Source organism: Pagrus major, chromosome 4 (assembly GCF_040436345.1).
Source record: "Pagrus major chromosome 4, Pma_NU_1.0".
In the NCBI taxonomy this organism is placed as follows: domain Eukaryota; kingdom Metazoa; phylum Chordata; class Actinopteri; order Spariformes; family Sparidae; genus Pagrus; species Pagrus major.
This window is the reverse complement of record NC_133218.1, coordinates 35,479,832-35,493,654: the sequence shown is the minus strand read 5'-3', so window position 1 is coordinate 35,493,654 and position 13,823 is coordinate 35,479,832. Positions and strand designations below refer to the sequence as shown.

The 13,823-nt window shown below is 41.8% G+C and overlaps 1 protein-coding gene across 3 annotated transcripts in view; it reads left to right on the top strand.

Moving 5' to 3' along the window:
- Nucleotides 1–13,823, top strand: part of LOC140994900 (leucine-rich repeat-containing protein 49) — a 38,977-nt gene that overhangs the window by 10,928 nt on the left and 14,226 nt on the right. For all 3 annotated transcript variants that reach the window (XM_073464735.1, XM_073464736.1, XM_073464734.1), the window contains 4 exons: nt 6,145–6,206; nt 9,071–9,218; nt 11,434–11,517; nt 13,303–13,478. In XM_073464735.1, coding sequence (XP_073320836.1) covers nt 6,145–6,206; nt 9,071–9,218; nt 11,434–11,517; nt 13,303–13,478 — 470 coding nt within the window. The remainder of the gene's footprint in view (nt 1–6,144; nt 6,207–9,070; nt 9,219–11,433; nt 11,518–13,302; nt 13,479–13,823) is intronic.

Here is a 13,823-nt window from a genome sequence, read left to right as displayed (position 1 = left end):
TGCAACTTCTTCCCATCACTCACCCTGTCGTCTGCCTGCAAGTTCTGATCAACAACCACTTCCACTCCTAATTATTGGATGCAGTGTTTTATTTGATACACGGCAGAGGAAAATGCTAGCCCTCAGCAGATTCTCCAGTCTCTGTCATTAGTGGTGTTTGCTGCCAAGTGCAAAGTAAATAACCATCCTCCAGGTGTCCAGGTTTTGCCTTTCATTCAACACAGATGAAAAGTGGAATTCTGGACTGGAAAAACATGCTGCGAGATGCTTTTAAGTAAGTTTAAGATGTGCTTATATGTTGGGCTCAGTCATCCAATACATATTATATAGAACCAATCACATCTACCAGGTAGAAAACTCGGAATGAATACATATAATTCATCTTAAATGCATGTTTCAGATCAGATTTTCACTACACGATTATCATGGCCAAACAAATTCACAGTAACGATATTATCGCAATATCTGTAGAAATTGAAAAAAAAAAAAATGCTAGCAATCAAATCTATCTTTTAGTTTGTTTATTGTGTGTTTGTTGGCAAATAAATTACCCTTAATATACGCGTATAGTGAGGTGGAGAGAGTCTGTAACCATAACTTTTAAAAAATGTATAGAAAGAACAATCACAATCGATGACTAGTGAAAAGGCAGCCAGATGAACTCTAAATAATACATTTAAAAAAAAGAAAATGCACAAGGCTTAACACCTTCGCTGGATTATTCACACACTATTATCATATATGTATTTTTAACACGATATCAATATTTAATTTGTTTATATCACGGTTATCGTGGATATCACAACACCCCTAGTTTGATGCTTTCATACCTCATTAACAACAACACTTTCACTAATGTTAGTTTGGAGACCTGATTCACCTGAGTACAGATTACAGAAAATGACAGCTTGAGTTTACCCAAAACTAGCAGTTTGTCTGAGATATTGTTGTTGGGTAGATATCAAAGACGCTAGCAAAGCAACACAGTACATGAAATAAGCACAGCAGAAAGGTCAGATCGGTCAGACCTTAGTCTTTCACTATGTTTTTCCTATGTATGACAACATATATTTACAAGTTTGCCCATTTTAACTATCTCTGCAATGCAAATAAACCTCCAGCTGTCTCCTCAGAAGTGACTGTTGTTGTGAGTGCGTCGTCACGGTGATTCGATCTATAAGCGTATATGCTGTATATGCATACTTAATATTTAAGTGGATATTTTGGGGAAGGTGTCGGCCTAATTATCGACACCTGAGTCAGTCATTGGGTCGTTATCAGGCTTCAGCAGAGCTTGGTGACAAGGTGATCATTTGAATTAGGTGTGTTGGGGCAGGGAAACATCTAAAACATGCAGGGCATGTCCCCGAGGACCAGGATTGAAGAATACTTCTTTAATGCAACTTAACACATGTATTTTAATAGCCTGCTTAATCTGTTTTGTTAGTTGTAACCACACATTTCCACCTAAATCCATTACTTTTTTCATACAGTTTGTTACAACACAATTACACAGCACAGTGATTCAGCATATAATGATTTCATAAATCCTTTGCTGTTTACACTTGCTCTCAGGTGGGTTTTCCCATTGATAAATCCTGTGGCAGTCATTAAGTGATGCATTTTACATTTTTGGCAGCAGGAACAGTGGTTTGTTTGGAAGAGCTGTGTAGTCAGCATGAGCATCGCTGAAAGAGACAAAGCAAAACGGCATCACCCAGAGGCACACTGGCTTTATGGATTAACAGGAGTTTTTCCAACGGGCTTGTCTTCTTGTGGGGCCAATAATGAGTCAAGCATCACTACAATTGAAAATGTAAAAAAAAAAGTTCTATGCTGTCAGGTCTGCTGTAGATTAGTCAGCTCTAGCCTGTGTGTGTGTGTATGTATACTATGAGTGTTCAGCTCTCCCTTAATCCATAATTTCCCCTCGGCTAACATATGACGCAGGTCTGGTTTAACTTGGATAAATGTTTGACATTTGGGCGTATAACTCCTGAATGGATTCACATAACATGACCAAACCAGTCAAAGGTTAGTGAGGTTGAGTGTGTGTCAAAGAATGAACACGTTGATGCATGGACATGCATGGTTGCAGCTTTTGCAAACAAAAGATTTCACTTAGCTAATTTTGGCAACTGAAAATCCAAATTGATTGATAGGTGAAGTGTGAAGTGCAGTCCAGAAACAACACAGAAAGGCAGACTTAACACCAGATTGTAGCCTCAACGTGTGTATGCACATTATGCACAGCATCTGTTATTCTAACAGAAACAAGTCCAGTTGCCTACGATACAGCATCTAGATTTACCATGACCTGGATGACTGAGAACCTACATCAACCTGTTATTCTAGTGCACAATACCTGAGGCTAGATGTGTGTCTGCTAAGCTCACACCTCAAGTCTGTGCTTTTCAAAGAAAACGTCTTACTGTGGTTGTAACCCTCAACGTCCACATGTACCTGTGTGTTTGTTTGAGCAGTTTCATGCTCCTTTGTGCTGTGCTTTTGCATGCAACAGAGTCAGCGGTGATGAGTGGTCGCTCTGTGTTTGTGGAGTAATGCCTCTCCTAGAGCTCAGTATGAGTGTGAAAATTGCGGACACGCAAACTGTCAGTGAGAAGAGGGTGGAGCTGCGATAAGGAGGTGAAGGCACAGACGCATAAATACACATCCGCAGGCATACCAGCACACGCACAGCAACTCAGCTGTACGCAACCTCACATCAGATCCTGTCAGCTGATTGGTTCCGATCAATCGGGTTTTCTGAAAAAGAGACCACATTGGTGGGCGATTGTTATGCAGCACATCAGCTCAGTGATGACATCATTCCGTCTGAGACATGGCTGCTATATTTAGCCTCAGACATCGTGCAGAGGCTGGTGCTCCACCAGCATCCATACAGAGGCTGGCACAGACACAGAGTGTGGTGGAGGGTCAGACTAAGCTAGCACTCGGTAGCATGACTTGCAGTTTTTCAAAGTGATTTTGTTTCAATCCGCAGAGAGCATGAAGTCTGGATTATCAAGTGCTCGTGGCTAGCATGTTGGCATACTGTTGACAAATTATATATTCGGCAAACGGAACAACATGATCATCCCATTCAAGGCTTCTGTCAAGCTGCCTGAAAAATGTTAAGTCCAATATTCACTTGAAAAATTTAAAAGGGAAAAATGTCTGTTCAACTTTCAGATCAGTCCCTCACATAAACCCCTTTCACACCTGCCTAAAACCCACTTACACCTGCTAACACCTGGATTTGTGTGCAGTGTCAGTGTGTATTATCAGGATTTACCCCCAGATCAATTGAACCTGCAGTAGTCACAGATATTTGTTGCCTCCGGCTCGGTGTGAACTGTGACATAAACGTAACACCGGGGAGAAAACGCTACTACGTCTGTGCTGAGTTTGAAAGAGAGACAGCAGTGAAAGAGTAAAAGTAACCGTTGTTAGTGGCTTCCATGCCTGTCAGCTGCCTGATCGGTACTACGTAACTACAACTTTCAACAGAGATGAGAAAGAAGCAAGATGTCTCACTCCTTAGCAACTTCCATCGTTGGATCTGGAACAACTATGTTTCTAATTCAGGATATTATTGATTAAGACTTTTTTAAAACAAGTTTAACTTCTTCTGGAAGTAGTCTGATGAGGTATATGATCCACTACTTTCTACTGTTCCCTTTTTTTCCAGCGCATTCGTGATGACGAATGTGGCAGAACATGGTAATCCCTTGTCTCACCACCACTTGTGCTGGACCATATTGCTCAATGGAGTTTTAATGCCAGGAAAACAACCAATTCCTGTCATATTGCAAAATAACCCTTTCAGTTTTATCACTCATTATGCATATAAAGTACTTTTCTTTGCCTCTTTTTGGTATCTGATAACTTCAGAAGGAGAGCTGTATGATGAATGTTGCTACACTTGTTGAGTTTTCAACAAAACGGACTCTTAGACTACAGGAGTATTGGGCTGATTTAACCCTGATATGAGGGCAGAGAGCTTGGCCGGTCCTGAAGGTCGGCCAAGATTATCTGTTAATGTGAGGGGTGTAAAGATCCAGTCTTAAATCTCCTGAACTGCACCGGACTCATCTGGGCCGACCCGATAAATATCAAACGTGTTTGAAATTTTAGGATTTAAAATCTGAACGACTGCGATTGTCAATACATCAGTACTTTCACAACAGCCACTGCTAGAGATATCCCGGAGCAGCTGACGGTGTTGCCAAGCAACGGTAAACAACCCTAGCCCTTTAGGCTAACATTAGCTTGCATGCTACTGTTGACAGATAATAAACTAACAGTTAAAATCCCACCTCTGTTCTCGTTTAAGAGTAGACAGCCCATGTTGACCGTGTCTCCCCGACCATTTTATCATCCAGACTTGATTCTTCTCACTTTTTTCTCACTTAAAGTATTGACTATATTACAATATACAAAGTGTACGATGCACCGTTATTTTCAAGTGCGTGCATGTTTGAGATTAAAGATAAGGACATCCGTGAAGATTCTCTTTATGTGCGTGATACAACCACATTTCACAGTCAGTTAGGTTTTTAAAAGTCCTGTAGTGTGAGCCGAGCTTTAGACAGATCAATCCTTATAGTGGATCGAACTTGTTCTTCTTGCTCAGAAAGACATTACTTCCCTGCGTACCTCTCTACCAGTTAACTAAGTGAGTTTTGATTTGCCGTTTTGTATTGGTCTCACTCTTTATTTTATTGGCTTACAAAATATGTTAAATGTACATAGCCACTGATCTACTCCACACCTATAAAATAGTTTGCATACATCTCATTCACAGAGATATTCTTTCTAAGTTTTGGGAAATTAACGGCCAATCAAGAAAAACTCTTGAGAAAGTTAACTGATAGATCATAATTTCTCTATTTGATATCTGCAAATGAGAAATGGGAGATTGTGGAGTATTCATTGTAAACTAGCTTTTTGTAAGAAGCCTCTCATATATAAAGACAAAGCTAATCTATACTATGCACTAGTTTTTGCTGCAAATTCACAGGTAAAATGATTTTATTATTAATTCAATACATTGAGCATAAAACAATGTAACACAACAAAACACTTAGCGTCTTTCTAGAATTGCTCCTGATGTTGCATTCTGAACTACAGTTGGCATTTAAGCTATTGAAGATCCATATGGATGGAACAAGGATGAGTAACTGCACCACTATATTTATGTGGTTGTGTGGACGGGGCTTTGTAGAAATCTTCCACGATGACTGCAGTGTTGCACTGTTCTCTGCAGAGGAGGTAGCATAGCCTTAATGCTAGGCTGATCTCACATTTGAATGGACACTGCCAACAGTTCTGGAGGAGGCTGCGAGGCGGTGGCTGCAACATGGGCGGACGCTGACGCAGCTCATTCAGACTGCTGCTGGGAGTGTCCTCTTTGCTCCCAGCATGTGCAACACTGGCCATCCACACACATACGCACACACACGCACACACAGAAAACTACTAGACATGATTTCCTCCCACTCTGCCATCTGATTAGCGTCAGTCGTTGTGGTTGTGACATTGCTTCCGTCCCTGTGTATCCTCTTCAGCTTGCCAGGTGGCCAGCTGCTGCTCCTCACCCCACCCCCTTGCTAAATTCTGCATTGATTTTGATGCTGAGCCTGCCCGATGGAGGAACTACCCCCATCCCATTCCTTTCCCACTCAATTTCACCCCAGCTATTGTTCTTGTGTGATGAGATACAGTAGCTAGCTGCTCAGAGTGTGTGCGTCTGCATGTGTTACTGTGAGCATTTTGAGTTAGCCTCCTGCAGCAGGGGATCTCTGCATTAGCGCACACTCTGCTCTCTCTCCCCTCCCCCCTTCCTCTCTCTCTCTCTCTCCCACTCCCTCTCTCTCCCTCTCCCTCTCCCTCTCCCGCCCCTCCTCTCCATGTGCAGACAAGGCAGCGTGCTGGATGTGTGTGTGTGTGCATGCGCAGGATGGATGGGGATGCTGTATGCTGGAGCTGAGAGCTGCAAGGTGACTGAGGGAATGGAGAGGGATACAGAGCTCTGACGGCAGTGACGATGCAGTGCCCTCTTCCAGAGCACCTTCTCCTTTTCACATCCCTCCATCTCTCTCGCCTCCCTCTCCCTCTCCTTCTTTATCTTTCTCTTTCTAGACCGAGGTGGACCGCCTGCCCTGCTTGCAGCGCCTCTTTCTCAGCTGCAACAACATCACCAGGTAAGAGCTCGTACCGCTTAACTCCCTCCTCCCCACAGGGCAGGGACAGGGATAGTGGCTGGACACTTCCACGTCCACTCCCTCGGCGCCTGGCAGGGGCCTGGCCAACAAGCTGCAGGCACACGCACACACACACAGCCACACACACACACGCAGCCACACAGGTTTGCTGTGGTAGGCAGTTTCTGTAACCTAGAAAAAAAATCCTGGAGGTGTTCTTTATTGTTAGTAATTAGCATGCTGTTACCTAAGAAATGGGTGTGCCAATACTTAAAAGTTATTCAGACAACAGAGAAGCAGACTAAGAGGAGGTAGCTCGTTATTATGGAAAATTAATGACAGATTTGAGGGTGAATTCAAGAGCAGTATCACAAGGTGAGGGTGAGGGTGTGTAGGATGAATGACAGGTGTGTTTTGTTGCTTAGCACAAACCTGCTTCACTCACTTTTTCCAATATCTGTTTTTTCTGTGTTACTCCCGCTCTGAGGCCAGCAATCACAGTGTCAAAGAGTTAACTTGATAAAGCAGCACACAGCCTTCTCACTGAATAAAGCTGCTATAAAATGTGCTTTGTTTGTCTGGAGGAGAGGCCTGTACTGTATGTGGGATTCATGGTGGGAGTGTTGTTCATTAGCCTCCTTTACCATGGTCACCTTGTCCTGTGATAGATGTGACCTGACGTCTCACGCCAGCCCCACAGTTCCAGTGTCTGTATGAGTCTGTATGTGACACACTGTTACACAGTTAGTCATGACAGAATAGGCAACAAATGTCATCATAACTAAGTCGTATTCCTAAACATCTTATGACATTGTAGCGTGTCACTGAATTGGAAGTACAGTGTGGTTATTCAACTATTTTCTAATATATTCACACAATTTTTCTTGTTTCTTTATATTCTTATTATTTCTATTATGACCTTACGGCAAAGACATTTTCACTAAAATCATTCTTGAATGGATGCTCACCATAGCAGTATATCATCCTGGCGTGTGTACCTTTTTGAACCTGTTCAAAGCTGATAGGAGAACAGTTGTGCTCTGTTGCTAGGTAGAGGGACACTCGTCTACGTGGTGCAGTGAATTGCCCAGTGGAGGTTGTTAAAGCAAAAATCCCTCAGTAAACTTTGAGTCATTATGTCATTTATCATAACATTGCATTTATGACTCAGCCTGCCAGAATTAAGTTACACTTTATGAAACCGGAGCAAGGCAGAACTAATGATGAGAACTCAGTAAAGACAGAGATGCAGGGGCTGTAGTGCTGGACCAATTTGGAAATTATGATTTTCAGCCACACCCGACTCGGTACACAGATATTTTTGATACTCACTTCTGATTAGAGCTTTGGACAGCAGCAAGGGACGATGCATGTTGACTTTATATCACAACGACCATTTTTGTAACAATATCCAAGAAGACATTGGTCAGTGGTCACTGTGATTCAATGCAATAATTACAATGGCACTTTGTAGAGCACATACCTCCGCCAAGGCCCAACAGTCCCCTTTTGTTGTTACTCAGAGATACCAGACACTGAAATACACCTGACGAAAATGTAAAAAAAAAAAAAAAAGCCCTATATCACAATGTTAAAGTGTGACTCCACTTACCTTACACGATAAGGTGTGTATAAAGGTCTTGGGGAGTACTCCAGTGATGTGGTAATGTAGGCGCCAGGTTTTGAAAAGGAAGAAGAATGCATGGAATGAAAAAAGATGATATTTCTTGTTCTGCGATCTCGATTTTGATCACTTGTTTTTAAACTACATGCAGCATTCAGTAGCCAGAGTTACCCTTTATAGATGTTCCCGTCCCTTTATCCGGATCCATGCCAAAAAGTTAACGGGGTCTATTCTGGGACCCATCCGCCATCTCAAGTGTTCATGAAAATCCGTTCAGTTATTTTTGTGTAATTCGGTTGACAAACCAACCAACAGACGGACACGGTTGAAAACAAGCCTCCTTGGTGGAGGTATTTATGCAAAACGTGTGAGATGCAGTCAAGCACCATTCGGAGCTAATTAGTCTCCCATAATCAGTGTGAAAAACGCCCGCTTCATTATTGTGAGTGTAATTGTCTCTATTAGCAGTAAATGTATGAAATCACAAGTATTCTACAAGTATTGAGATTGATATTAAATAAAAATGCCTGAGGTGACTACGTACATTAAGTATTAGACTGGTCATGGGCTCAGACCAACACCATGTGCCCACTGTTATTCAGAGATGGGAGAAAACAATACTGTGATTTGTTCAAATTCCTCAAAATAGTGCTTAGATTAAATTATAGTTGTGAAATGTTGCTTTTCCAGTCGTCACCCTCAGCTGTACTTGCTTTAATAGTTCATCAGAGGTTCATATCTCAGGCTCTTTTGCATTCAAATAAACCTTTTGACTAGCATCAGGCACAGAGCAGTGTAGTAGGTCCATAAGTAGCTCCAGGCAAATGATTCATCAAGGTAATTATGCCAAATTAGCAAAGATAGAATCTCCAATGCCTCACATAGCATGACTGTGCTCTTTCATGCCTCTTTTTGCCACAGGGTTATAAGGGCAACAGTGAAGCGGATCTCTCTCTCTTCTCTGCCCCCTGAGTAATGTCAGGCTGTCTGCTAAATTACCAGTTTTTCATGTCTCTTTTTAGCTTGGCTCCAGTCTGTAATACAGGCCTGAATTAAAGGTTCAAGAATCAAAACATAGATGAGGGATGTTACCCAGCAGTTGACTTAGGCTTCCCAATGCTGAGTTAGGTCATCATGTACCATTAGAAAGCGTTCAGTGTACGTTGCGTTTGTATTTGAAACATTTGTGTATCTGTATAGCTTTAACTCTTGATCTCATTCAAAATCTCTCTGTGTCTAGTTTTGATCAGCTAGCCTGTCTTGGAGAGTCACGCTCCCTTTCTGAGCTCACCCTGGATGGGAATCCTGTAGCCCTGGAGACATGGTACAAGCAGGCCGTCCTGCGCTGTGTGCTTCATCTGAGACAGCTGGACATGAAGCGCATCACGGTAAGGCTCAACTGTTTAACTACGTCTGTGTGTGTTTACAAGAGAAGAAACTGGCCCCTGGCCAAATTCTGCTCATTATAGCTGGGGCTGTAAATGTAGTTTATTGTCCCTTCAGATCATTTTTTTTTTACTACTTCACATTTAGGACAATGTATCACATGACCTGAATGAGAAAATGTCATGTCACATGCTATATTGCCATTATTAAACATGTTAAACAGCGATGTAGACTTTTTGTAATTTGTATTTGCAAAAGCCTGTGTTGCATCTCATATTTTGACCAGACATTCACGCTCAGCTAATGGTCCAAACCTTTGTGTCACTGTCTGAGCATATGTTCCTGACGGCACTGGTGCTACATGTTGATTCTTGAGCGCCACTCTGTCCTGACGTAAACTTGATTGATGATAAACTCGATGATTTCACAGTTTAAAACAAACCCACGTAGGCAGTCTCCCATTTACTGTCAATGGAGCATCTCCAGGCTCCTGTACATTTTGACAGTGCTGTCTTCTTTGTTGTTTGACATCTGAGTCGCATTCATCATCTCAGCTGCGTATTACCAGCAAAAATGCACCAGTGACTAAACCATACGCTAAGCATTTACAAGACACGTAATGTATATCCAGTCTAACAAAACAAAGATTATTCTCAAGTGCAGTATGAAGTCAGTGTATTTGTATAGCATGCTGGCAAAGTGCTACAGTGAAATATCAGCGTGCTCTTAGAGGCTGTCAAGCAGGGAGCACCCAGGTCTGAGCTTGTACTTCCAAGGAATCTGTAAGTACCACACACCTTGCCCTCAGAACAAACTGCAGATACTTTGGGGAAAAAAAAAAACTCAATTTTCATGTTTTTACTTGAATTCTAAGGTCCATATGGTCTTTAACAGGTTTAACAAGTTTCATGATCTCCAGGGTCCATTAAAACCCTCCAACAAACTCTGCAGCTGTCAACCCTGAAAACAGGAACAGCTTTTTTTTTTAGAGAGAGAGAGTTTACTTTTGGGAGATGCAAAGTTCTGATTTGACAACATCTGCCTTGGACTGGAGTTTCCATCGTCTCCAGCGGTGGCACGATATTGCTGGAGGCGAACTTCGTAGTAGCCACTGAAGATCTAAATTTCTCATCTCAACTGATTTGGAAAAACTTGCCCCCAGTGAACCATGTTGTCAGTGGAAGAGAGATCAAATTATCTGAGATAAAATCTACGCCTTACTTGCTGGCAGATTGGCCATTATTTATGAATGGAATGGGAGTTAATACTGCAAGGATACAGTACTACTGTCCTCCTTTGGGCTAAATGGATAAATGCGGCTTCTGTTTCTGTGGGGATACACTCCACATAACTGTTTGGATTAGTACTGAAGCTAAAGGAAGGAAGATCAAACAAGACACATACAGTAGACTGGAGCTTTCCCTGATAAAAGAATCATATTTCAATTGACTAATAAAACATATAATCCCACTGATTGAAATATTTACCTAAAATACATTTAATATGTAATAATAATTACATAGTAGCACCTACTGGCTCTGTTATCCATATTATTATGTTTGTGGAAATAAATTCAGTATTCAGGAAACAACTAAAATATGTTTAAAATGTAAACAGACATGAAACTGGAACTATTGTAGTGAAACCATAACAGTCAGATAACTGCCATCGACTTAACAGACTGTGGAGGCTGCCCAAACAAAGTAATTATTATTGCTGAAAAATAGCACCCTTTGCAGTCAATAAGCTATTGATCACTTTCACAGAGCAGCTGGTCATTTTTCCCATAAAAGCTGTTTTTTTCCAACAAAAAAGTTGAAGTAGTGACACACACGGCTGGCATCGTAATCCGTCTCCACTAGCGTTCTGCCTCTATTGATCAGACCAAGGCGTCGTTTCTGCTAGTACGTCACAGACAGCTAAATATCCCCCAAGCTCTCAACTGGCACACTCAGATTGTGTTGGCAGCGTTGCATTCTGGGAGTTTTGGCTTTCCCCAACAGCTGGGCACAGTTGATCCGACACTGAAAATCAGACAGATAATCCTGTGATGCAGCCGGCTGGTGTGAGGATCTCTCTCCCATCCTCCACACTGGTCCAGTTCTGGTGGAGAGAACAGTCTTCCTGGCGGCGTCTTTTGTGGTTCCCACTCTCTCTTGAATAATTCAGAACTCATGAATGGAGCGACACTCTGATTGCACAAGCTCTCTTTTTCAGGACGAGGATCGGCGCATGGCTGGTGTACAGGCTCGAAAAGAGGAGGAGAAGAAGAGGGAGAGTCACAAGCAGACCATTCATAAGGTACCAGTCTGATGTGATTTGCACCTTTTGTCTTTGTCTGCCTGGATTTACACTTTGATTATGTAACAAACGCACATAACGGCTTACATCTCAGAGCGTAGTTTAACAAGTGTCCTCTGAAGCTACTGGTGCCTCATTGATTGGGTGTTGCATGGTCAGTTATTCTTGATATGAACAAGATAATAAGTTGCAGAGGGTTAAAGTACTGGATGGAGCTGCATTCTGTAGCATTCTGAAGGTACCACATACTGTATTTCTGTTGAGATGTACTTTACAGTGCATATGCACTAGCTGAATGTTATACTTTATTTTGAAGCATCAGGTTATTGTTATTATGGTATGCAGGTTAAAGCAATATTATCCGCTTGCCCAAAAAACATATTTTTCAGAAAACAAAAAATATTTAGGAGGGGTCGACCGATATGGCTTTTTCAGGGATGATACCGATTATTAGAAATCAAGGAGACTGAAAACTGATATTTGGGACCGCAATAGAAAATGTAAATCTTAGTGTCAGAATTCAGAACAAGTAAAATTTACTCAAGCACTGTTCTTAAGAACAATTTATGAATTTATTAATAAGAACGTTATACTTCCTCTCCACTATATTTATTGGATAAATTTAGTTACTAATTACTTTGCAGATTCAGATTATTCACTGGTAACACGTCACAATAACCTATAAACAATCAGATATTGTTGTGGGTGGGACATTGTGTGAGAGGAGGTTGCATCAGTAGCACATTTTCAAATTAGTTTATTTTATTGTCAATCTGACAGAAAAATCACTGATAATGATAATCGGAAAAATGCTGAATATCGGCCCTGATAATCGGACAGGAACGATAATTGGTCTACCCCTCATATTTAGTTATGGTTATAATTTCTTGCTAGATTTCCTCAACTCTTTTCTCTCTTCTTATACACCCTGTAACATATGTGCCTTGTGATTGCTGAGACTGTTTTTGTGGGTCATTAAATACATTTTTTGGATGCTGACATGGACTGTCAACTTTTATAACATATTCACATCATTGCCTCAGGACTACACAACCGTGCCCATGAGGAACAATGTTAATGTATGGAGAGGGATACGCTGTAAATTAGAGTGAATGTGTGTGTGTGTGTGTGTGTGTGTGTGTGTGTTTAAAGGTACAGTATGTATTGATGTGCTCCTGCAGCGTCTTCGCTGAGGTGGTTACTCTTGCTGAAAGAGAGTCTCTGTGTGGAACACATTGTCTCGCAGTAACCTAACTCCTCTAATCCCCAGTGTTGAGAAAATGTTGTATTGAATGCCACAGCCAAGAGTTCGTAAGGGCGAAGGAATCACTATGAATTGATACTGACTCACCCCTGCATCGGGGAGTGGCACATTCCATAAGTGAGCATATTGAAACTACAGCTTGGCCAGGAAAGAACAATTAAAGTGGAAGAAATCTTCTCTCTGTCAGGGTACGAGTGTCAGTTTTACTGCTGTAAGAGCCAACTGCAGTTAAATCAAAATGCTGCAGTAACAGAAGCAAATAAACTGGACCAACACATGCATACACAATTTCACATCTAACTTTGATGAAGTGTGATACTCTCACTGCCAATAAGCAGCTTTCAACAGCATACTGTGTCTCAGAGACGAGGAAGGCAGCAGGTGTAAGTTTGCATGTGATAATATGGACAGAAAGGGTCCATTAGCTGAGCGTATGACCGCCGTGTTCTCCTCAAGAGAATTGTCACTCGAAACCTTCTTTGTCCTCTGTGTGTGTTTGTGTGTGTGTTCTGTTCATCAAGGAGAAGCGGCGTCTGGCCATCCGTAATGCAGCGCAGCAGTGGGAGGGTGTCAGGGCCTGCCTGGAGCTGCCACCAACGAATGGTGCTAAGGAAGAAGTTAGTCCAGAGAACAGCCCTGCCCACAGCCCCGCCCAGACCAATGGCCTGGCACAGGAGCCTTCTCCAGATGAACCCAGGTACACAACATTTCAGCAGATTAAGTCACATCACCTTTCTAGAACTAGCAGAGCCACTGGCTGATGAGATACCAGTGTTGTGTGTGTGACTCTTGATGTTGGTCCAAAGTGAATTGTGGTTTCAGTGTAACTTTGGTTGATGTGGTTTAGATCATCAGGGCGATTATAGAAACTCACTGTCTATTTCAGGCACTTAAAGGGCTCAGCTAACTTAGCCTTAGGTCTTTTTTTAGGCAATGGACAACTGTTAGTTTTCTTGAAACTTGTAGCACTCAGGATGAATTGTATGTTTCCCTGACATTGGTCCCAAATGTCTTTAAAAATGTATGAAATTAAAAATTAATC